The sequence below is a fragment of the Lepisosteus platostomus genome, chromosome 7, assembly GCF_059453375.1.
Source record: "Lepisosteus platostomus isolate fLepPlt1 chromosome 7, fLepPlt1.hap1, whole genome shotgun sequence".
NCBI classification, from domain to species: domain Eukaryota; kingdom Metazoa; phylum Chordata; class Actinopteri; order Semionotiformes; family Lepisosteidae; genus Lepisosteus; species Lepisosteus platostomus.
This window is the reverse complement of record NC_142617.1, coordinates 9620598-9645609: the sequence shown is the minus strand read 5'-3', so window position 1 is coordinate 9645609 and position 25012 is coordinate 9620598. Positions and strand designations below refer to the sequence as shown.

The 25012-nt window shown below is 39.4% G+C and overlaps 2 protein-coding genes across 10 annotated transcripts in view; one reads left to right on the top strand and one right to left on the bottom strand.

Annotated features, from left to right (window-relative positions):
* relt (RELT TNF receptor) overlaps window positions 1-14241 on the top strand; it is a 30292-nt gene extending 16051 nt beyond the window's left edge. For 4 of the 5 annotated variants that reach the window (XM_088639117.1, XM_088639114.1, XM_088639115.1 and 1 more), the window contains 9 exons: window positions 465-643; window positions 1276-1361; window positions 1677-1940; window positions 6599-6679; window positions 6769-6847; window positions 8621-8860; window positions 9451-9640; window positions 10135-10184; window positions 12087-14241. In XM_088639117.1, the coding sequence (XP_088495243.1) occupies window positions 465-643; window positions 1276-1361; window positions 1677-1940; window positions 6599-6679; window positions 6769-6847; window positions 8621-8860; window positions 9451-9640; window positions 10135-10182 (1167 nt within the window). In that variant the 3' untranslated portion in view covers window positions 10183-10184; window positions 12087-14241. The remainder of the gene's footprint in view (window positions 1-464; window positions 644-1275; window positions 1362-1676; window positions 1941-6598; window positions 6680-6768; window positions 6848-8620; window positions 8861-9450; window positions 9641-10134; window positions 10185-12086) is intronic. The other variant, XM_088639118.1, reaches the window with a different exon arrangement.
* A 5094-nt stretch (window positions 14242-19335) lies between these two features.
* The window catches only part of fam168a (family with sequence similarity 168 member A), a 64768-nt gene continuing 59091 nt past the window's right edge, over window positions 19336-25012 (bottom strand). For all 5 annotated transcript variants that reach the window (XM_088639131.1, XM_088639133.1, XM_088639129.1 and 2 more), the window contains one exon: window positions 19336-24872. The gene's annotated coding sequence lies outside the window, so the exon portion shown is untranslated. The remainder of the gene's footprint in view (window positions 24873-25012) is intronic.

Sequence of the window (25012 nt, the reverse complement as noted above, 5' to 3'; positions counted from 1 at the left end):
GACTCGCCCCCGCCTTTATCAGAATCACATCCCGTTTTCCCCTGTCAGGACATATTGCCTTTTTAGAGATTAGTGATATACAGCTGGCATTTAGACATTTTTCCCTCAAGTAAAAAAAAATAATCTCAGAGCACAAAGGCTGAATTGCAAGAGCACATAACTCGAGATGTACCGATATTGTTTGTTTATTTTTGTGTATAACACATACACAGGCCAATTACGATCTCTTTAATGTCCTAATAAAATACTTGTGTGAAACAATTTGTATGGATTTACGAGCGAAAATACATTCGCCATGTATTGAGCCCCATGACCACAAAAACTGTATTAGATAAATACTGAGCGATATTCCAGTCTATAGAATATGAAGCCAGATGCACAGGACTTTGCAGAAAATTTTTTATGGAACTTTTGACTTTCTTGCTTTAAAAATCTAACTGCTGTTCGGGATGGTTTATTTGTAGGCCTGTGGTTTTGAGGATGCTCTGGGGTCAACGTGCAGGGCCTGTCTTGGTGGTACCTTCTCAGACAGGCTGGACGCCGAGCCCTGTAGGCCTCATACCCAGTGTCACACACTGAACCGCTCCCTCCTTCGTCATGGGACAGCGGAGACGGACACGGTCTGTGGAGAATGCTTGCCTGGGTATGTCAGAGTGTTTTTATCGCCATAAAACAAGCGTTAACAAGCAACTTACTCCCAGTTAATCGGTATGCAATGTGAAATAGGCAGAGCAGCGTCTGTGGTAAAAAGAAATTGACCACATGAAAAAAATGTGTACCCCAGTTATGAAATAGTTTTTTTTTTTTTTATGGTAGCCTCGCATGATTAAGATCTTTAAAAAATAGTTTCAGGCTTGCTGTCTGTTATCATGATACAGGAGAGAGAACGTGATCAGTGCACTGTAGGAACAGAAGTACTTTAAAGGTTGGAAATATGAATGGGTTAAGTCCCATTCATAAGTCAATGAAGCAGAAGAACAAATATGCAAATACCCAGCTATTGGTGTGGTGTATTTCTAAAACGATATATTTCTAATGGGCTTAGCCAGTGGACTGGTAGTTTGTAACACACTGGTTACACTGGTCACACTGGTTCAGGAATTCATTTCATTTTAAACTGATTTTTCTCATAATGTGTTGGAGTTTTTTAAATAAAAAAATGTTAAAAATCCATTGTTGATATGCGAGTTATACATTGCTGGTAATTATAGGGTAGACGGATGTGTGGGGCTATTCCCAGGCCCGAATCTGACCTGGATTTACTTGGCCATGTAGGTTCTACTCAAGTCAGATGGACCCCTCTGCTCTCAGCCCCTGTTTGAGCTGCAAGTTGGCACCCAGAGGAACTTCTGCTTGTGAAGGCAAGTCCATTTTCTTTCTTTTACTGGTTATTAAACACCGAATCAGCTTTTCCAGTTAAAATAAATAACTTACTTTCCGCAACGAGAGTATTGTAGGTGACCGTCCGTGGTAGAGGCATTTAGTCATGGGCCTTGATCCCACAATTTTTTTTCATATTGTATTTAAGTGTTGAATTGCTTTTTTCTTTTGTGCTGTGTACGTGGGCGAGTGGGATTCTGTCACTGTCCGGCTGTAAAACGAGCACCTTTCCTGTGTGCGTTAAAGCGTCGGCGAGAGCGACTGATTTAGTCACGGCTATATTTCGGCTGCCGCAGGACTCCCGAACCCCAGCCCGCGGTTGCCGAGGAGTTCTGGGAGCAGCGCCGCCAAGACGCCGGGCAAGCGCTCCGCCAACTCCACCAGCACGCTGACGGCCGAGGAGAAGACCACCGAGTACGCTGTGTTCGCCCTGGTGCCCATCTTCTGCGTGATGGGACTGCTCGGCATCCTGATCTGCAACATCCTGAAGAAGAAGGGCTACCACTGCGTGCCAGAAAAGGAGGGCGGAGACGAGGAGGCGCCTGTCCCGGAGAAAGACGGTAAGAAAAACCCAATCATCTGGGGGGGTTAGGAATGAGAGCCCGGGCGACAATTGCTTGAAATTCGCTTGCGTTTTTCTCTGCGATTCACAGCGACATCAGTGTGGCTTTAGTTGCAATTAAAAGATTAATGACTTGTTTAGAAGGCCGCCGAATGTAGCTGGGTTTTCCCACTCAGTGTATTGGCACGCAAGATATTTCCATTTCCAAAGGTTTTACATTGAGATCAGTCATAGGCTGGCGGGTCTAAGTCTCTGCATGCTTTGGCTTGTTGGGTTGATAACCATAGAATGATTTACAGGCTCCTCTGAACTGAAAGGTTGGAATTAATTGCATCTTACAGCACAAAGTATTGTTTTCATGTGGGCACAAAATGTATATTGAGTTCAAGAAATATGGTAGACAGAAGCATTGGGATAAATCCAGGTGTTTTTAACAGAGTGGCACTTATACAAGTCCAACCTTTGCTTTGGCGAGGAGAGATATTGTGGAGGCTGAAGGTTCTAGTTGTTTAGGCCAATGTTACAGGTTCCTAGAATATACATTTTCAATTTAAAGTAGGTTGACAATATGTTTCAATGGAAATGTACTGATGTGATATTCAAAGGGTCAATACCTGATACGGGTTAGCATCCTAATACCAAAATAGTTTTCTCTTTTAAGCTTTAGTATTAACCTTCTGGCCCATATGAATATCAGAGATAAAGTAAGAAGACTTGTGTAGTTTTAGTAGATTTGCCTCTTCAGGCTACAGTCCCTTTTTCCCAGCACATTTGCAATAGCGTCCATTTTCCACATTAAGCCAAACTACCTTACAGGCACAAATGAGTGGCACTATCTGGATTTTCCATTTATAATCAATTGTTCTTTGTGCTTCTAATGAATCGTGCAACCACAGCTACAGTAAAACAAACACAAGACATGCAAATTAATAGTTTTCTCAAAGGTCATTATGTGTGCCCCTTGAAATTATATAATTGTTCCACACAGAAGCAAACTAAAAAAAAAAACAGTATTTAATAATGAACAGCTGACCAAACAACCTTGACAAAAAAAAAGTCTATTGAAACAGAGTGCTGAATTGTGCCTTCACTCATCAAATTTAATAATTGTAACATGCATTTTAGATTCCTGTTAATGCTGCACTTCAGAAAAAGATTTTTATCCAAAAGACTGATTGGGACTGAATTTCTGCTGCCAAATTGTTTCAGTTTTCACTATAAATGTTCTTAAAATATATTTCTGCCTCTATGTTAGCCTCTACTTCAGTTCTGTTTTGAAGATTTGTTGTTTTAAGGGACAAATGGGGAAGTCCAAAATACCAACAGGCTTAGGCTCCTATGTCCAGGACACAACAAAACCACTGTTAGAGAAGTTACATTTTTTTATGCTGTGTTTCATATTTCCATCATTCTTTGTTTTTCCATTCACAAGAGTGAATCAGAACTGTGTGCTTCACGTCACTGTTGTGGAATTTGCCGTTTTCGATACTTTTTCAACAGAACTCCCCTACCTCGTTCCTAGAGAATCTCAAACCCATATCAGATATCGGATTACTAGGGGTTCTTACATGGTGAGGATCTGGAGACGAGCCATGTAGCTCATGACTCTGAGCATGCCAGTGTCCAGACATGCTAAGTAAAGGGGGTTTACTTTTTTTAGTGCACCATGTGGTGGCCACAGCATGTTAGTGTTTAGACTAAATTAGATAGATGGTTGATATGATAGCACATGAAGAGCACCAAGAGGAGTCTGATCAGATTTTCTTGTGTATAATCACACACTGCACTCATTGAGATGACCTCTGTTAGCTATGCGTTCTCAATTTCCTGGGTTATATTGAAAACACACAGCAATGTTGCTTAATGTCCGACAAACACATCATATGAGCTAATCTGTCAGTATTCTGTACATTAGGAAAGCTGACAATACAAAACTGGTCATTTTTTACAGAAAGCCTACAGATCTTTTATGAAGTTAATATATTTGAATGGAAATGTGCAGACTGGCTGTTTGTGATTACTCATGCTGTGACCTGCCTTGCTGACACAGCAGTTTTGATCCTTGATCGGGGGTTGGTATAGCAGGGTAAGGCAGTGGGGAGGGGGGATCTTTATGGCATTGCTGGAACAGGTGAGGCATGCTGTGATGAATAACTCAACTGCTCATCTTTAATTAAAGCCCTTTGAGGAATTCATAGTGGTGGAGTGGCTTGGGTACAGCCCTGCAACCTGAACCACCCCTGTTTTAATGGAATTTATTTTTTGTCCTTTTCACTAGTTTTAGATTTTAGCATGAAATTCAAAAATAAACAGAGCACACAAAAAATAATAGGGTGGCAGAGGCCATATTTTAAGGAAAAGATGGGACAGGGTTGTGAATATAACGGAAATCCCTCTTGATGCAGAAGTCAGGAAATGACTGGTTTATGGAAATGTTTCCTAGTGAAACAGAAAATATTAAGAAAGTAGTCATAAATGGAACAAGTGTTAAATGGTTAAAGAGTGTGGTTTCTCTTAGTAAGAAACCCCAGCTCCTGTTGCATGTCTGAAGTATCAGCTGACTCCTGTGAAACTATAAGCTATCTGGGGTGACTAGCAGTCCCACTGAAGACATTACTCAAGTTTCCACTTATCATCCAAGTAAATAATTAAATAATGCTTAATAATGACTCCTTTTAATAAAACAATGGCAGCTGATATCAAGCTATAACCAAAAGTCTAGTATCCTTAAAGAAAACATTGGTTTCTCTACGATGTAGCTTCAGGTGAAACAAAATGTCAGGCAATAGCTTTAGCTTCAGTACTGTTGCCGTGCGTACTGTGTGTTCTACATGACTTGCAATTGGGGTCAGTCCAGGGCATAAATTTGATGACAGCTCCATTGTGTTTATAAAGTTGCTGTTTGCTGCGTTTCTGAGGAACACTGCGGCAAAGTCATGTTCAGGTATTTAAAACAGCTGCAGGACATACAGTACAGTACAGAGATACAGGAAAGATGAGAGGAAACTCTGACAATTCTTTGACACTGTGTGTCCTTTCACACAGTGCTAGGGTGACAGATTTCATTTTTATCTTTTGATTTCAGCGTACAGTATCCATGCTGGTTGACATCTCTCTTTTTGTGCAGTTCTGTAATGATTGTTCTTGGTACCACTTTTGGACACTTCTCAAAACTCTAAGCAAAATAATACAGAAACAATGCTATAAGCTCTTAATTAGCACTGATATGTAAATACTCAAGCCAATACTGCAAACTTTATAACACACAGGAAAATCATGCACAATAAGACAGGGTTCTAGGAAAAGACCTCAACCACCTTTTACAAAATTGTTATTATCTGTGTGCAGTATCCACACAGTAATCGTGGAAGCTTATTATCATTTCTGTTGACTGTTTTAAGTATATACTTTAACCTGCAACATCAGGTTAGTGTTAGAAGAGAAAGGTCAAGGGTAGGTATACAGCTCAAACAACATTGTTTTTCATCTGCACTTCTGCTTTGCTCTTGTGTCTTCAAGCTCAGTTTACATAAAAATCTGATTTCCCTCTTGAACCCCTTCATCCTGCAAATGTATTCGTGACTTTTTCCCTTAAGTCTTAAACAGGAGGGATAGAAAGGAGATACTTCTTTAGCATATTTTGGATGTCAAAGTGCTACATTGGAAATTCCTGAAGTAAGCATCCTATTTTGCAAATGGATGTGAGAATGTACCTTTTATTTTTGTTAGATATTATTTCTTAAAATGTGCTCTTACATTATCAGAAAAAAATTCCAAAGGATTTGTGGAAGGAAAGCATTTGCTTAGATAGAAAATTGAGGGACAATTTTTCGTCAAATTATTATATCTATAATCTATACATTGGTATATAGTGACTAATGTACTGTTGCTGGGAAAGCTGCATTATTTATTTGAATTAGTGAGCATGAATTGGAAGCACAAAGTGCTTAAATTGAGACTTGATTGAGACTGAGGATTGATTAAAATAACAATCAAGAGTATTTTTGTTTTGAATAGTGGATTACCGTTAAAAGGTCTCTCATTATTCTTAAATGGCTTATTCTGCAGCTTGCCTAGATGCTGACCTCTTGCAACTGTGGGAACGGACTGGTTGTCATGGCGATTTCTGTTCTAATATAGCAGACCTTCCTTCGTATAAACAAAAGCTTTCCATTACACAGCCACTTTTCACTATTAAAATCTTGAGCCGTACTGCCTAAGACACGAGTTCAGAGTACTCCCTGCCTCGATTTCTAAATAATTATACGTCACTTGCCAGACATGTTTTACGCTTAAACATTATCTTCTGCCTGCAGCTTTTCTGTATATCTTCCTAGATGTTAACTGTTCCTCTCCATCAGTGCTAGTGATGTCTCCTGTCACAAGAAGTGCATTTTCTACCTTCTTGTAGATTGTTTCTTACGGTGCGGTCATATTTTAATTTTCCCAAGGCGACCAGTAATATCATGTTACTGTATATCTGAAAACCTGAGCTCAGATGCCTCTAAGAAAGACATGGATCACTTTCAGTATGCTATATGTATCTTCTACTACAGTGCCTGGTCATGTAGAAACACAGTTTTTACACCCCAGTAGCTCCAGTAATCCAGATCCTGATCAGCCTGTTTTGTATGTTTTTTTACTTGTTTCCTAAAGGTAATGTTTGCCCCTACACTGTGGATGATGCCAATGAAGACACAATCAGTGTGTTGGTGCGACTTATAACTGAAAAAAAAGGTATGTTCTAAAGCCTGGGAGAACCTTGCCTGATTTTTAATGTGTAAAACCTGTCACAGCTCCAAAGTAAAACATATTTGTTTCTTCAGAAAATGCTGCTGCTTTAGAAGAACTGCTGAAGGAATATGAGAGCAAACAGATGTCCATCAGTAAAGCAGCTTCCATCAAGTAAGAACCAACTGTAAATGATTATTTTAGTCATACTCTTATTCCCCTGGAAATACAACACTTGGACACAGTGTGAACATCTTTAATGTTCCTGAGAGGAGTTCTGCTTTAACATGCAGATAGTATTTCAGTATCAAATACCTATCAAAGCTCAGACAGATCTAGGTTTACAGATTGCCATGAAAGTTGTAGCAGTGGGAGAAGATGTAGTACCATGGTAACAACCGGAGGGAAAAGGTTGAGTCTGACATGGATAGCTGTATTCTCTTTTTGTTCATGAACCAAAACCAACCTGAAATCAGAGACTTCAGGGATTATTTTCTCCTTTCCATAACATGCTATTGATTCAAGTGCTTTATCACAGGACCATAAAAATACTAACCTCAGACAATGGCGTGGGTATTTATTTACACAAGCTGTATACCATTCCATTTTTAAGCAAGATCTGAGAAGCAACATGGGTAAAAGGTGTTACCTCGCTGTTTTGTCAGATGGCTTTGTACTTTAAGAACGGTGAAGAAAACCAGGATAAATCCTTGACCAGCAATGCACTTACTTCTACCCCATTGCTGAAAGATATCTTGAATATCCCTAAACCCCCACTTTCTTAGACTAGACAGTACAAATAGAAAAGAACACACAATGCCATTCAACTCCAAATCTGAAATGAAGGAAATATAAGTGAACACCAGCAAATTAACAGAAAAATGCATCTCTGTGGGAGAGGCTTTGCCTATTCTGCTCATTCTAGGCCAAAATAGTCTGCTTCAAGAATAACTTAAAACTCATGTCATGTGAAACAAAGTACAAAAACAAAAGGAAAACTGAGAGCACCATTTTCAAGATACACTTCAGACATCAAATCGGAGCAGGTTGAGGTATTCTTATCAGTAATTTGTTATTGTTAGCCAGGCTTTCATTCACCAGCTCGTGAAAGTGTGGTCACTATGGCAGCAGGCTCATGTACCAGGCGCTTCTAGCACATTCTGTCTGTTCCCTGCGCAGCACTCAGGGGGGCACCCAGGACTGTTGTTGCAAGCGGAAAATATTACAGGTTGCTTGGCAAAAGGACAATAGGGCATTTCATGCTGCAGTGCCATAGGTGACGAGTTTTAAGATGAAGTTCAAAATCTAACTGAACCTTTTTAAATTGGATTTTACACTACGAACAAATCTCTCTTTAAAAATAGATTGCTGTTAGTTGTACTGCTTTCCCACAAAACAAACCCTTAATACTGTATGGGGTAATTTAAGGTCACCTGCACTGCAGCTTGAAATATAGAAAGGCCCACACTTTCACAAATGGTGCCTTAGTTTAGTGCCCCTGTATAATTTCTGTGAGATTGGGCCACTTTCCATTAGCGTGACTGAATCCTTATTTATAAGTCTGCTCTAAACTGACAGAATACTACGAGAAATCCCTTCCTATTACTAAATTGTCCCCCAAAACACAAAGGAATTTTTGGCATTTTTTACCAATGTGAAAAAAGGCCAATCTATTTTGTGCGCTCATGCAAAACAGATAGGCTTTCTGTCTATAGATAGAGGCCAGAGTAAAAAATCCCAACACGCCTATTACAAAAAACAAGTGTGATCTGCATCCGCACTGCATGTTGCATAACATTGCTATTCATAAGCCTGCTGCCTGCACAGATGAGTAATGCGCTACTCTGGTGGAGCAGCTGTTGTCCAGTGAGCTGGGGTGCTGCGCAATCGTACCTGGGAGCTGTCAGCATTGTTATAACACTGTTGCTCTCTGCTCCTCTCTTCCAGGTTCCCTCCTGTGGCCCAGTTGCCCCAGTTGCCCCAGCTGCGACCCCTGCCCAGGCTGTGCCCTCACCAGCACCACCTGCACACCGTGCAAGGGCTGGCCCCGTGCTCGGGCACCTGCTGCTCTCGCTGCAGCCAGAAGAAATGGCCAGAGATCCTGATGCCCATCGACACTAGTAAGACCACCAAAGTGGGCACGAAGAACAGCCGACCGGGCGAGATCACCATTCTCTCTGTGGGCAGGTGAGGTAACCCTAGACTCCCTGCGCCACCTGGGCTCTCTTTCTTACCATGCAGAGACGTGTTAAAAAATGTATGTCAATAAGAAATTCAAAAGCACTATGAAATATGCCAAAAGCTAAGGGGAGGCCCAGCTGGACCTTCACAAAGGACCCTAAGGTGTAGAAGACCACAGAAATGTAAACACTGGTTTTGTTTTCAGGGGGTGAAGCTTCTGCCAAATCCGGCTGTCCTGTGAGAAAACGGTTTCTCAGAGGATGTTTTTGTTGGACTGATTTCTGTGAAGTGCCTTCTGTGAAGCGATGAAAATGACAGTACTGCGAAACAACCACACAAGTTTAGCACCACAGTTGTTTAGGAAAGCAACATTCCAGTGCCGGCCAACTTTTGTTTGTTTAAAGACAAAGAGCCGGAAATAAAAAGAGCCCACCTGTTTCTGGCCCCCCTCTGTCTTAAGTTTGAGATAAAGCTCAGGTGGGGGAAATACCATGGTGGAGTTGGAGTAAACTAAACTGATTTTCGATTTCAATTTCCTGCTGAGTGTGTGCACCCCAGAGTGTGTAAACCCCGTGTGTAAACGGTGTGTTCCACAGGTTCCAGGTGGCCCAGATTCCCGAGCTGAAGCCCACCGCCCTGGCCGAGCTCACCCCTCTGGAGTCGAGTGACACGGACTCCATTGACACTACACACACAGAGCCAGCTGACGAGAAGTCACTGCTGGGCAGCTCCTCCTCGACCCGTCCCAAGACCAAGTGGCTGAAACCCGGGGACAGCAAGCCAGAGGTGAGCAAACTGGGAAATCTGCATAGTAGGTGAATAAATTCCCGGTCCGGGAACTAATAGAAAGGTGTCAAAAAAGCCGTATACGATGAATGCTTACTCATGGGAAAAAAACAAAACCCAACCTGCTAAACAGGCTTCACTTAAAACAGGCAGTGAGTCACAATGCAGATTTCCTGCTCATTGTATTTATTAAAGCTGAAGCACTTCCTCTTTCTTTCCCTTAAAAATCGCTGTCAAGTTATCTAAAATTTCCGTCAATGACCACAAAAGATATTAGTGCTACACGAGTGCTATGATTAGCCAAATTAATGAGATGCATAATGCTAAGTCTGTTTTTCTAAAGAAGATGTCCCCGCACGGCCTACACTGTGACATTGCTTCTTTTTTCATGTGTGCCAAAAGCAAACCATTTCCCTCAGTGTTGACTGAGAATTTAATTCTCAGCCTGTGGTCCATCTTCCATCATAACTCAGTGCTTTTTCCCCTCGTTTCAGGACCGAAAACTTGTCATAAGACTGGGAGAAACTAATCTTGTTATTTAAAGGTAACTGAAGAGTTTTGTAATGTGGTGGTGGTTGGGTGTTAACCGCTGATTGACGTATTTCCAATACTCGCTTAGTGTAGCGCAGTAACTCGGCCCTGCTCCTCTGCTTTGGTTCTGCTTTGAATAAAATTGCGGCTTTGGCTTCGGTTTTTTTTTTAGTAAAGACACGGCGGCTGCTGGTGGGGGCTGGCCAGTGACTCAGCTGCTAGAGTGACCCCGCTGGTCAGTGAATTGCAATAAATTTCCATATGAGTGGCTGTTGAAATATGAACTGCTATTCTGTGGAAAACCAAGAAATGGCATGCTGGTAGTTCCTCAAAAACAATTTTCAAAGGCGTAATACATTTCTCATTGAGAAGAAGGAGCTTGTTTTCCTGAGGCTTAATTTTCTGGCCATTTCATGTGATAAAAGTCAGTTGGCCTATTCATAACCGAATCATAAAAATCTTGGAGCAATGAAATTTGCTACATGCTCTATGGCAACATGGGAAACGCATTTTTCAGGAATCAAGACGGCACTCACAGAGGGCACTGCCATCACCAATGTGCCAGTCACTGTTCCAAGCAAAACAGCTGACAGAAAATTGTCACCCTTTAGAACAAACTTTCTAGGGATATCTGTGTGTTCCACATTACATATATCCATGGTGCAGTTTTATTGAAACCATTACTTGAATAGACTAACTAACTCTGCAAGGGACTTGTCTATTAAATTTAATGAGCACTAGAATGACATTGAGACAGCAGAATCAATAGCTTAAAATCTATCCGACGGGCTACAACACATGCCGTTTTTGTTTAAACCGAAGTTTAAACAAGTCTCAGAAAAGCTCTTGCGACACATGTGCACACGAATTTTTGAGAGCAGCTGATTTTAGCGAAGAGAAAACGGCAAACGTCAGTTTAATCAGACTAGACCGTTACCTCATAGCCTAGTAGGCACAGGAAATGCAGATGAAAATGCAAGGATTAAACAAATGAAGTTGTAATTGTGGGTTGCATTATTCAAACAGTGTTAACAGAAACTACCATTTAAAGCGTCTGCTACACTGCATTTTATCTCTTCAAATAAACTTCAAATACCGCATCCTGCCAAACACACATTGTAAGAAGACGGTGAGCAAAACTGAGCTGAAAACAAGCTGAGGTTTCTGAGCACTCTTTTTCTCAGGAGCCCTGTCATTTACTCCACATCCTCACCCAGTTGGATCAACAGGAGGTAGTCTGGAAATTGTCTGGAAAGATGCCAATAGAAGATCCGTAATGGTTTCATTAAACAATGCAAACAAAAGTCTGCAATATCACCCACAGGAAAGAAACTGCAACAGACATGAATCAGTTAGCTAGCACTGACTACTTGTTTCAAACGTATTGTGTAGTCAGGAAATTGTGAATAATTCTTGTGTGTCTAAGATACTCTATTACAGGATATACCTGATTTCAAACCACTTAGTGTGCTTTAAGTCAAATATATGTTGTATACTGTTAATATACTGTTAGCTGTCCTCTTGTTAATCCAGTTCAGCTAATGGTGTGTGCAAACACTTGCGAATGGCCTTGAAATGACAGATTCTTAACTAAAAAAAAGCTCAGAAATGGAATACTCTTGCATTTTTATACATCTTGCCATCTGCTTCAGCACAGGCAAACCACGTTAATTTAAACATTCAAACTCAGCTTACGGGGTGGGGGAACCTTTTGTAATTGGGGTAAAGGTTCAGGATTGGTGTTTTCACCGTCTTAGGGAGAAACGGTAATATCTGCAATAAAGGGCTTTGACTCCAACTCTCCTTCATCATGTTTCAGGCAGACCCAGACATGCCCACCCTCAACCCCAGGAGATGAGGGGCGAGTCCCATGACTATGCTTGTTCCCATTACTCAGCAGTCCCTCTCTCCGCAGGTGAACATCTAACGGGAGAAGCAACCCGAGCGCTGGAAGAGAACTCTGCTTCGGTGCCACACATCTGGGAGCAAGGAGTGTGCAGGAGAAATGAGCTGAAAACGCCAGCCTGAGGAGACACCTGATGCAGCGACAATGACAAAGATTCCCATAACACTTGACGCAGCAGTGGGATTTTTCCATGGCCTGGCCCGAAAGCTTATTTTTTATTTTTTTAATTGACTCAAAGATGAAATGCTATATTTTGAATTCTGAATTAAGAGACTGACGAACAAATTATTTTGCCGTGCTTCCCCAATCACTACAGTGTTGCGGTCGGTGCACTTTCTGAAAACATTCTACATCATATATATATCAACAGCACAAGCACTTGCATGTTATTCAGCCCTGATGTTAAAAAAGTAATTTCTAAACATATTTAAAAATCGAGTTTCTCTTTAAAAAATCGGCAAACTATAAAAAAAGCCATTGTTCATTTACTGGTTTCATTAGATTGGAATGAATTCCAGTTCTTGAAATTCAAACTGTAGGCTTTGTGAATAACATTGAATGCACTTTCGGAAAACGGTATAAAAAAATGGAACACGTCCTGCATACTAAGTATCAGTATTGGATAAATTGGAACAAGGCCGTAATCACAACAGAGTGGGACCAGTTCAGCTCAGTTGAGGTATAGGAGTCAAAATTATTATTCAGGTTTAGACTCAGGGGTTAGGAAGGCTTTCACTCAGAAGGCTGAGCTATGGACTATTTGTATCCAGCTGCAAACAGCCTTGCTACATGCATGTGCATTGCTGTAACAGTGTATGGACATTACGTTTAAAAAGAAAAGATCTAGTTATGCAGGATAATCTGAAGCTTAAACATTACCACTACCTAACATACACAATTTTTAAGTGGCGCACAATTTGTCACAGTTCAGTGCCTCTGATCAGATTTCTAATTTATGACAGGATCAGTGATGGTTATCCTGGGACTTTCTTCATATGTACACAGCAGTACACTGTTCTTCTGAATGCTACTGTGCTGAGGCTTTTATTCCATCTGAGCTCCTTATTACTTAACCTGTCCAATTATCTTCTTAATGATGCAGATTTAACACCCTGCCCCATTGCCTTCAAAAAGATTTGTTTGCACTGGGATTCAAGTGAATTTTTTTTAAACCATCAGCTGGGAAAAGGTTTTAAAAAAGGACTTTAATGCGATTCCCAGCCGACCGAAAAATTTGAATTATTGCGGAGCTGAAGTTCAAACAAATTACAGAAGACACTCCGCCATGACTGCAGTCCAACACCCCTGCTGCACTATGGATTTGATTAATTACCTCCTAATGTCGCAGTGCAGTCCTGCTTTTTTTTAAACCTCTCTCTATGCTGGCTAGCAAAACGTCAGCGTTTATTGAAACAGAGATGCAGGGGTAGTTAACAGGATATCTTTAAGCCTTCCTTTCAGAACATGCCAGTGAGGGAAATAAAAGTTCTCAAGAGAAACCACACAACACAGAGAGAGAAAAGATGAATGAAGTAATGTCTCCCGGCTAACATGCTTTTGTTGGATACCTGTTGACACTGGAGGCGTGTTTGCTGCAGACTTTCTGCTGCAAAAAAAAAAAGAAGGAGAGTTCCTGCCACAGGAGACAGATTGTGCTTTATTTTGCTTTATTGGAACTGAATGTGCAAAACAACAGTATAATATTACCAAGTCTCACAGCCTTTACTTTGCTGTGAGCACAAATCGGCCTGAAACGCTGCTTTCGACATCTCCATTTCCTGTCACAGTCCCTTCCTTGAATCAAGCCTGGATGAGTATTCTTAGTACTGATTTTCTTTTGTTTAAAGGAACAGAAAAAAAAACAGAAAAATGCCACTGACCTGTGGGAGTTAATTTTGGCGAGACCGTTTACATTAACATTTTTGTATAGTTTACAAGTCATTTTTGTTTTTTGTACGTTTGTGAAGGTCTTTTTTAAAAAAAAATGGTTTTAATTGTATTTATTGGTTAGACATTGTGCTGTACGTTTTTCCATCTGTGTTAAATGTTTTTAACTGAAATGTCTGTAGTAAAAACATCATCTCTCCAACCTTTAAGGTTTAATTTATTATGCTGCATTGGCTGGGTATTTGTATTCTTTAAATAAAGAAACCATTGGAAGGCTCCTCTAGTAACAGTCTTTCCTGTTTTATCCAGGTAACTTAACTCTCAGATGAATACATTGGAAGTTGACATAACTTTCAGTGACTTTACAATGACAAACAAGCAATAAGAAGAGAACAAACACTGTTACTAGGCCTAACTGTTGACGCTGAATACTACAGATGTTGAATATATTGTAAGCTTTTTTCTTCCTTTTAAAAAATTAAACCAATTATTTGCTACAGCACCCTTTGTCACAGTGAGCTTCACAGACTTATAATGCAGGTTACAAAAATTGTATAGGAACACTTAACCACTTTCATACAGAGAGCAGGGGAACAAAACGTTAGAGTCACAATTAGCAAATGAAATTCAAAATGATTTAGATCAAATTCAAGACTGGGACATTTTCTAGATAACAGAGAATCAATTAAAAAACAAACAATGTTAGTCAAAAAGTGTAGAATTCAGATGAAGGAATTTTATGCTAAAAATACTTTATACACTAGCGAGGCCTCATTTAGAGAATCGTGGCTTATTTCTGATCACCACATTATAGAAAGATTATAGCTGTTCGGGACTAAGTTCAGAGAAGAGCAATAAGTTGCATTGTGAGACTTCAAGGCATGTGTGGCGTGGGTTAAAATAACAGAACCTTTTCAGTCTTGAATAGGGGAGACCCAATCCAAATATTCAAAGTATCCTCAAAGGCATTGAGAAAGCCAACGGTGGATTTCTTCAGAATAAACTGTGACACATGGAACAGTGGACACAAATAGAAACAATGCGGAAATGCACTTAAAACAGAGAACAGGAGGCACTTCTGTACACAAAGAGCTGTGTGAGCATGGAACAGGCTACCTAGATGTTGTTGAAGCCGATACCCTGTTTTCTTATAGGAAGCAGCTGAATTAAATCCTTGGACCAATAAACTACTAACAAATGGGCAGCATGGTCTCATCTCATTTGTAACCTTTCTTTCGTTCTTATATCCCAGGCAACACAACCATGTACCAACCGTGCACATCCCTCACCAACAGTTCTATATGTTAGCAAGCCCCAGGTATGGGGTATGAGATCCACACATAATCCTAGTGCCATGATAAAGGCTCAAACCCGTGACCAGAGCATTCTACCTGCATCCAGGTGACCTGTTCCTGCTGGGCCTCACAGGAAGTCCCCTATTGGTTTTTAATCCTTGATGGAAAACAGGACAGGGTGGAGCATGCATTAAACTATTTCCTGCCCCCGCGACAGCGATCGCAATAAATGACAAAAGCAAACATTTACACATTGCTGCAAACTTTGAAATCGACACCTCCTACTTTTTCCATCAAACCCAGTGTTATTTTTATGGGTGTATTTATAATGCTTTTACAAAAAAATAGGATGCTTTTAATTAAAACCAGTCACATCATTAAACCCACAGGATGGAAAGAAAACCTTCAGGAAGAGTGACAGAAACATCCTCTTTATCCCAAAATCTTCCTCCATATCCTTCATGCCATTTTCCAGAGTTCAATTAATTTAAAATAGTTTCAGCTCATGGCAAAGCAACATGTCTTGAAAAGAATACAGACGAGACGGGGGAACATTAAAGACAGGACTGGGAATCTCTTTTGAAAAGTATTGAGATGCCAATAGAAGTAAACACGTAATACTAAAAGACAATAACATTCTTGATGACATGCAGACCCATATTTAATCCCAGGATATCACTGAAGATTCGAAAAACAAAGGGCATAACAGGTTTGCAACAAGTATGAGACTTAAACAATACCTTTTAAGTGTCTTACATAACAAATGCACCACAAATTGACAAACAGGAGGAAGTCTACAAAATAATCACTAAAACATTATGCAAGCCATTTCCACTGGAAGACTGTAAAAGGAGGTATTATCATGAGGTGTTTACTGTGTGAACTGAACAACACTCAAAGGGAAAAGGCGGCCTTCCTCTCACAACCACCTCCTAAACTTGTCACGGGCTCTACACCACCACTGAACTAATGCAGAAGGTGTAGTAAGAGGCAAAAACTACATACTGAACCGCGAGAACGTGCTGCAAAGCCCACCACTTACCCTGGTATAAAGCCATCTGCGTGGCAGGTTTATGTCCTCCCCATCGTCACATGGGTTTTCAGCTTCTTCCCAGCTTGCGATACTGTGCTGGCAATCTCAAGGGCCTCTCCAAAATGTGTCAGTGTGCGAGTGTCCCGCGACAGACTAAAATCCTGTCGGGAGATCGGTTTTGCCTTGCGCTGTCTGCCTCAGACTATAAGTTGCCGAGACTTTTAACTAGAAATAATAATTGCTTACACTTATAAAGCACATTACAGATAATGACGACTCCCCTCCACCACCACCTGCGTGATGCAGCAGCAGCCATATTTCACCAGTACACTCAACACACACCAGCTATCAGTGGGGAGGAGAGCAGAGTGATGAAGCTAGTTCATAGATGGGGATTATTAGGAGGCCTTGACTGGTAATGTCCAGAGGGAAATATGGCCAGCATGCCGGGGTTACACCCCTAGTGTTCTCAAAAAACGCCTTGGGGATTTTTAACAACCACAGAGTGTCAGGGCAGTCTTACATCTCATCTGACAGACAGCACCTTTTCAACTTTCTGATAAAGGATGAGGGAGCCTTACTACAAGAAGCAGAGCGATTAATTTAACTCTACAAATAGTAAATACCTTACTCAAACGTGAATCATTCTCTACTATTTAACTATTTCTCTCCACTAAATATAATACAGCAATTGGGTTTTTATAGCCCTATTTCAGCTGTGTATAATATATATTTTTTTAAATACCATAAATCTTCAAATAATCACCCATGTTTCACTGGGTATCCCTCACATTCCCAGCTCATGCAGAACTTGAGCATTTATCCAATACCACAGAAGTATCAACACATCAGAGAAACAGATGAAGAGAATCAAATCCAGGTGACATCTTTTGGAAACTCACAGAAATAGGTAAGCAGTGAGATTTTTTAACAATCCAGTTCAGCAGTGTATATTGCTTTTAGGAACCTTGGTAGCTTGTACCTCAATTCCCCCCTCCCCCCCAATAGGAAGTTATCAGAAGTTCACTAAAATATTTTTAAAATAACTTGATAGCTTTATCGTGAAAGCATAGAGCCTAATAAACTGAAATGGAGCTGAGCCAGACACATGAAAGAAACTAAAGATGCCGAATTTTGTACTTGAGCATAAAAAAACCTTAAAACTAGAAAGGACCTCTTTTCAGCACACAGGTGACCTCAAAATAAAAAAAAAGAAAACTCATGTTTCCAACTCATTCCTGGTGAACCAGTTCTTCAGGTTGTATAAACCCTCTCTCTCAGTAGCTGAATGTTAATTGAGTAATTAAGCCCAATTAAGTCAAAGAGCTCAAATGGAATAAATGGAAACCAGAAAGTCATATACAACTCCAGGAGCAGGACTAGAGAAAACTGATGCATATTAAATCCTATGGGAAAGGAAAGATCAAAACAAGGCTTCTACCCTCTGGAGGTTCTTTCCCCTACAAACAGCATGTCCTCTTTAAAATCATTCTCAAACATTCACTTGAAAATGAAAGGGTATTTGGAGAAAAAAAAACAACAACCAGGCTTTTTTTTGGGAAAGATTTTAATAGTTATTGAATGTTCTACATCTTACAGTAAATATCATACAATTACAAACTTGGCTTAATTCTGTCACTGAGATCACTAACTGATCTTCAAAAACAAAACAAAAATAAAACAGATTTACACTTCATATTCACAAGTCTGGTGAGGGTGTTTCTGCTTCATAAGACTGAGGTGCTGTCCTTAAAAAAAAAACCACTCTGGAAATACATTTGGAAGACATTGAATTTCCACTTTTTGCTTTACAATTAGTGTTCAAATAATAGTAGAAAAAGTACAAACTTTTAAGCTGCAGCTGATTTAGAAAATAAAATCTGTTGAATGCAGCAGTTTAACCTTGATTTACCCTTCTCATACCTCAGCTATGAAGGAATCCAAGCACAAACAGAGTTTAACTACTTGGGGCCATTACAGAGTGCATGTACTACTGTACATGTGTATACAGACATACACACCCTTTAAAGTCTGTCATGATTTTCATAAGGATTCAAACCTGTGATCATTTAAGCTTTCAAAAAACAACTATTTTTTTGATTGATCAAATCCAGACAAAAAATGATGGCTTGCCTATATTACACCGTGAATCAAAATTATTTCAAACCGGAATTTCTTTTACTTGAGCCAACTTCGTACACTTTTACATTTAAGAGACGTAGACAAATACTGGCTCCATACGTCAGCTGTAGTGTAACTCAGCATTGTTGATTTGAGTCGATGTCAAGACAAAAGAAATTTTGTGTTGCTTGGAATGGCTTCAAAGCAGAAGGCTCTTAAAGACAGGGCAAGCAAGAGCTGAACAGCATGGATACAATTTGCAAACCTTATTTCTTACATCTGTATTCATTTAAGACAAATTACTGAAGAATAAAAAGGGTAAAACACAGACTTTAGCTAAATTGGTCATTTTTTGTAGTTAGAAGTACGAGTCATAGTGCCATAAAATTAACTGTTGACACCTGTTACAATAAAATAAAATATCCTATTACTAGGTTGCCCACTGAACAGAAGTGGGAAGAGAGGACTCTTACCACACTGGTTCAAATGCCACCTCTTTTTTATCAATAATTTTACTTTTTTTCCTGAAAATCTCCAGCCAGCATCTTCTAAATACCATTTGGTACACTCAAACCACCCGAGACGTAAATGTATTTTCACACACTAGTCTCTACGTTAAGGGTTAATCAGGGGTAGTAGGGGGTGCCTGCGAATGTCTTGCAGTATTTAAACACCCATGCTTCATACAACACTTGTTTTTGCCCTTTCCTTGAGAAAAGAAAGTTTAAGGATTCTTATAAAACAAAACCCCACAGACTTGTGTTCTGAAATGCTCCCTGAAGCTCAAAGAAGCATCTGACTTCAGTTCAACCATAAAGTTCCTCTATTTAAGAATAATAAACATCAATCAATAAAACTTAAATAACACTTATGGTAAAAAGCGCTTAAATTACATATCAGAACTGATTTTTTTTAACCTAGGTTATTTTCTTTCCTTTTCTTAAAGTTTAAAATATCGGAGGCAATACTCATACACACGGTTTAATCTCTTGAAGTTAATTCTCCTCCCTTCTTGAACTCTGCTTCAACATCGAGTCAGGCCGGTACAGCTATTAATATGCATTGTTCAAGTCCTGCATTACATTTTTTAGCAAAGACATCCAAAAAAAATTGTTAATGGTCTCAAAGTAAGATTTTTGATTTGGGGATTATTCCCAAGGTAGTGGAAATATGTCACCAGCTTTATTCCTTATACACTATTTTTTGTAAACTGCTACATATTTTAGGGAAACAGTCAGAACATAAATAAAGTTATCCACAAGCCTATTTTCTATCTGATTTCTATAATCTGGAACGTTTCCATTCATGTAGACAGTGACACCAAGGGACTGGTTTATCTTCTGCTGATTATTTTCCATGGAAAACCTGGAATATTTTTTTTAAAACAGGTTCATTAAAGCTGCTACATCCTAACACTAAAATAGGATTTCATTGTTACGTCTTAAGAATTGTGTATTTTAAGTTTAAAAAATAGACAGGGGCCAAAGGCAGGGTTGGCGGTTTTTTATTTTAAGTTAAATCCAATTTTTTTTTAAACTGCGGAAAACTTTGAATGGTACCATAGTTGTAGTTCTACCTCCAAATATTCTCAACATTCTTGATATGCTGCAAGTGATGCTTTGTGAAAAGTTACATGCCAAACCAAATTTGTTTTCCTGTATATGAAATAAGATATATATTTTAATCTCCACTCTTAAGTAATGTACGTTGTACTGTATGTAAAGTGGAAGTACAGTAATAAACCGAGGTATACAGTATTTAAACAATGACCTGTCAATTATATAACAGAATAACAGAGAAGGGTAATACAAAAATTTAGTATAACTATAACTATGGTACTTTATCAGAAAGATGCTACCTGAAGAGAAAATAAGTCTCTTCTAACCTAACCCTAGCGCTGAATTTTATAAACTCTTTAACATACATCTCTTCAGACAGGTACAACCAATTTCCAGACATCATAATAACAGCACTGACACATAAGACCAATTGAAAGCATTGCCGTAATATATACAGAGTTACACTGATAAATGTCTCGGGTCATGCTGGCCTTAGGCTCTGGTTACAAAATTACTTCTAAAACAACTAAACATCACCGAGTTATGTCGAACGTAATAGAAGTGTAACCAGTTTCAGAAAGGTAGACCAGGAGCAAGCCAAACTCTGTTCAGCTATGCTTAATTCCCATTGAGTATATTAGTCTGCATCATCTGAAACAGTTAAGCTTGTTTTCATGACCTATTGACACAAGCTTGTCTTACTCCTTCTGAAACCTTTAAATCCAATGTAAACAGATAAAAAGTAAATATTCAAAATGTTTGCGGAACATTTTTTTAAAACAAACTTTCACATATTTTCCTTGAGAGACTGTACAAAATAGCAAAAATGGTTTAAATCAGTGATGTATTTTTATAAAGTAAGCAATTCAATGAAGATTTAAATCAGTGATTTAAAATCAGCCAACCCTGGCCAAAGGTTTTGTTGCACTGATTTTGTGTAACGATAAAACTGTACAAGCAATAGGGTGGTAAATGCAAATTGTGAAAACAAAATGAAATGAAAGGTGTCATTAAATGAAAAGCAAAAATCAGGTTTACTAAGGACAGCATTTATGTGGAATCCAAATGCCTATATTACATCAAATTTGCCTGTATAGACCATTGTAATGGATTCAGATTTGTGGTTACTGTATACTTTAAATCTGAGAGCCTCAAGGTTGCACTCAAATGTTCAATATGCAGTAAATCAAAATGAATTAGGGAAAACCCTTCCGTAAGATCACCAATGCACTTCTGCATTACAATGTTCAGAAAGATTTAAAGGTTTTTACTCGGTGGATTGGCAGAACTGTTGAAATGCTAGCATCACTTTATTTTTTATTTAAAATCTCACCAATTTGCAAGCGCCTAATGTCTTTTTACATTTGAATGAGTGTGAGGACATGCAGACAGGCTCCTCCAACACCTTTGTTGATCAAGCCAGCCACCTTTTGGCACACTGCAAACTCCAAAGTGACACCCAGGAGGGTCAAATCTGATTGGAGGAGAGGTGTGCCCCTCACTGATGTCACCATGACCCTGCAGGCACCTGGGGCTGGTTGTTCACTGGGTACCGACAACACCCTAGCTATCTTAGCCCAACCCAATGCTGGCAGCGTTCAGACAGTTACGCATTGCCCCTTGGAGGAATGACCTGTCCCCAGCTCCTTCTTGTGACACCAAAAGCCACGGAGCTTAACTTAACATGAAGCACCTCAGCTGGAGCCACCATTAACACTGCTTGTGAAATCCAGGGGGGGTCCTACCATATTGAAGATGCTTCTCCAAACACAAAATACAGATGCCTGGATTATTCAGAAGAATTCACATTTAATTCACAATTTGGAATGTTTTAACCAATGTAAACAAGAATGCCCAAATAATATAGTGCTGTTTTTTTTATATTTTAAGGATGATATGAACCTTAAGACCTTAAATGGAATGCTTCATGTACAGTCAATAGAAGGCCACAGAATATTAGAGCTTTAGGTCAGATTCCAGCAACTAACTCTTTGGAAGCCAGATAGCTATGTCAATGTTTCAAACATTTACCAATGCATGACCATTTTTGGATTAAGGTATGTGTTCGTCAAAGTTTGGGTTTAAATGCACAAATCAAGGTTGCAGTCTACACTGCATCTCACGTAACCATGCTTTGCAAGGACATAATTCTGCATTCTGCATATATAACACATTCAGTTATATTATACATGCAATCATACATGTGAATACATGTTTTTCTTATGGTGTAGTAGCTGTGGGTAATACTTTGCAAAACAAAATGCTTTTTTTATCAGTGGCTAGCTAATAGAATAAATGATAGTGTTCTATTTGGGTTTATATTATTCCTTTTAATATAGTCCAAAAGGTACCGTATCGAAGATCTGTTTTTGTTTATAACAAAAGCTCTGCTTAAAGAGCCCATGTACTGTATATTTGAAGTACCTGTTAATCAGTATAAGCGATTACCTATAGATGTCTGTGCAACATATCTAAATGCACTTGTTTAACAGAATACCTCTGATATGTGGTCACTTTATCACAAATATACATGTAAAGAATGTGAGGAAGGGTGTGCAAACACCCAGCCTTGTCAATTCCAAATAGTCACACACCTACAGTCATCTCTTCCTTCAAATGTAAAAGAAAATAGCATGATGGGCTGCTAATCAAATCCTGGCCAGGTGTGGTCAAGTAAAGCTATAAAACTAATTTCAGATTCAACCAACAAGTCTGGTTTTAAAATAAACTTGGGTTTCTGCAGATGCATGATGGAAACATAATACTTGGCAGGGACTACAGTCCTGGTGCAAAATTATAACATTATGCAGTGTGGATTTTTGCACCTCTATTAATGTCACACAAAAGCATTTTTCCTAGCTTCACTCTTCCTCTCACCATCTAGTCATTCACAGATTCCTCTTTATCCTACCCTTATGTGCAAATGTATCCTAATCAATTGCTCAGCTTGGCAGGAAATTCGTCTTCATTTATCTGCTCCTCAGAATAAAGGTACCATACACTTGGGCTCACCAAATCCAATGTGAGTCATTGCTGAAAGCAATGGCTTACTCTGGATGTGCATATACACCCGTTTCTGCAGCTCACAGTAAACACCATGCACTGGCTCAGTTCTCAACCAGTGCACGGCACGCTAGTGAGGGCGTTTGCCAAATGGAATTTGTAGCACAGACCCTGTTTGTTCACCAAAAGCTAGCAAGAGAGCCAGCAAACCAAGATGCGACTTTATGACTTCCACCTCACAAGGGGGAGAACATGTGATGTCTAAAAGAAACACAGACCAAAAAAATTGCAAATGAAAACAAATGCCATTTCATTTCACTCTACATGGAAAATAATCAGATTTTTCCAGAGCCTCTTGCCTTGTTTTAATAATAAGCAGTCAAACTGTCCCAAGAAAACCAGGGAACATCCCGCCTATATCTTGCCCTTGGGAATATGAGCAGATGTGACCTGTGTTACTGCAGAAATAGGCCTGTCTATGCCCCTATCTCCCTGCTTCCCCTCCTTGCCCTGTGCCCTCCACACCCTGTTTCAACTGTTACTGACATCAACAGCGTCATAGCTAGGCTCAGAACAGACAAGGCCGTATCCCACCGACCGACACTAAGAATGGATGTTTTTAAAATGACCACTGCCAGGCCTGCCTCTTATGCAAATTACAGCAATGTAAACACTAATTATTGCAAACATTGACTTGTTTTTCAATCTTTATCAGCTCTAGTTTAAAAAAAAAAATTCTTCCATATAGAAAACTCCAACCAAATAAGCGTAGCATTTTGCATCCCTTAAATTCAACCTCTTTGGCACCTGTGCACATAGGGTTATAAACCTAGGGTCTGAAAGGTGTAGTGGACACAGGGCAGGAATTTACCCTCTATCCCATATCCAAATGGGTCCAGTCTTCACAACTCTAAGCTTCAGCACTAATTCAACCCCCATCCCCAAAAAAACATTTTGCTCTATTTATTAAAAGCATACATTGCTAACTCTAAATCCCTTTTAATCCTTAACATGTTCCTGAATAATTCCTATTTAGCAATCATTCCACTCTTAGACTGACATGGCTAGAAGTTAAAATCACATTAGTGCCTGTAGTGACAACTCAGTTCAAGTAGGGGCTACTACTTGTCAGCCAACTCCCAGTACAACATGTCCTATGCCATACATACAGACACATGCATATGTGTGTGTATGCAGGTATGTATATATGTATGTGTTTATAGTCCTAAAACTGCTTTCTACATCCTGCAGTACAAGCTAATGAAATTACTGACTTATTTAAGTCATCTACATATTGTATATCTAAGATTATTGTAATATTATTTTCCTATCAAAGGGATAACCACATTTATATTGTAATACAGCTGATATATTTATAAGTCTACCTAATAATTGATACTAACTGGAAGACACCCTTTTGTCAATATTGGAAGATGAAATTTTAAAACCAAATAGGAAGGACAAATCAAAGGAAAAAAAATAATGAATGCATAAACTGTCAGCCCTTTCTGGGAGCAAACTTGGAAAAAAAGACCCTGTTCTAAAATGTATTTTTTGTTTTAGAAAATTTGGCAGCGTAAGAAAATGGTGTATACATTCCCATCACTGAACTGGCCTTGTGTTAAATTATAGAATTAGATGGTAATAACAGAAAGAGATGGTTACTGCTACCATCGGTCTGTGTCTGGAGTTAGCGTGAAAGTAAAAATGGAAGAAAAAAAAAACCAAGATGCAATTTCTCCTTAAAAAAGCAGCTTTTACAAAAACACTAAAGAATGCATAAAGTGACCCTTGCACTTTTTTTTTTTGTTCTTGCAAACAGACTCGGTGCTCTGATGTAGACACTCCAGCACCAATGTAAGACTTGAGTAGTTGCATACAATGTTTGACTCCAGATCTGAAAGACAAAGGGGAAAAGCAATTTAAAGAACAAATAAGGGATTAGAGCCCAAAGCAAATGGGAGTAGAGAACCTCCATCCAGCTCTCCAGACCCATGGATAGAGGCTCACCTGCTGAAGTCACCTAGGCACGCATGG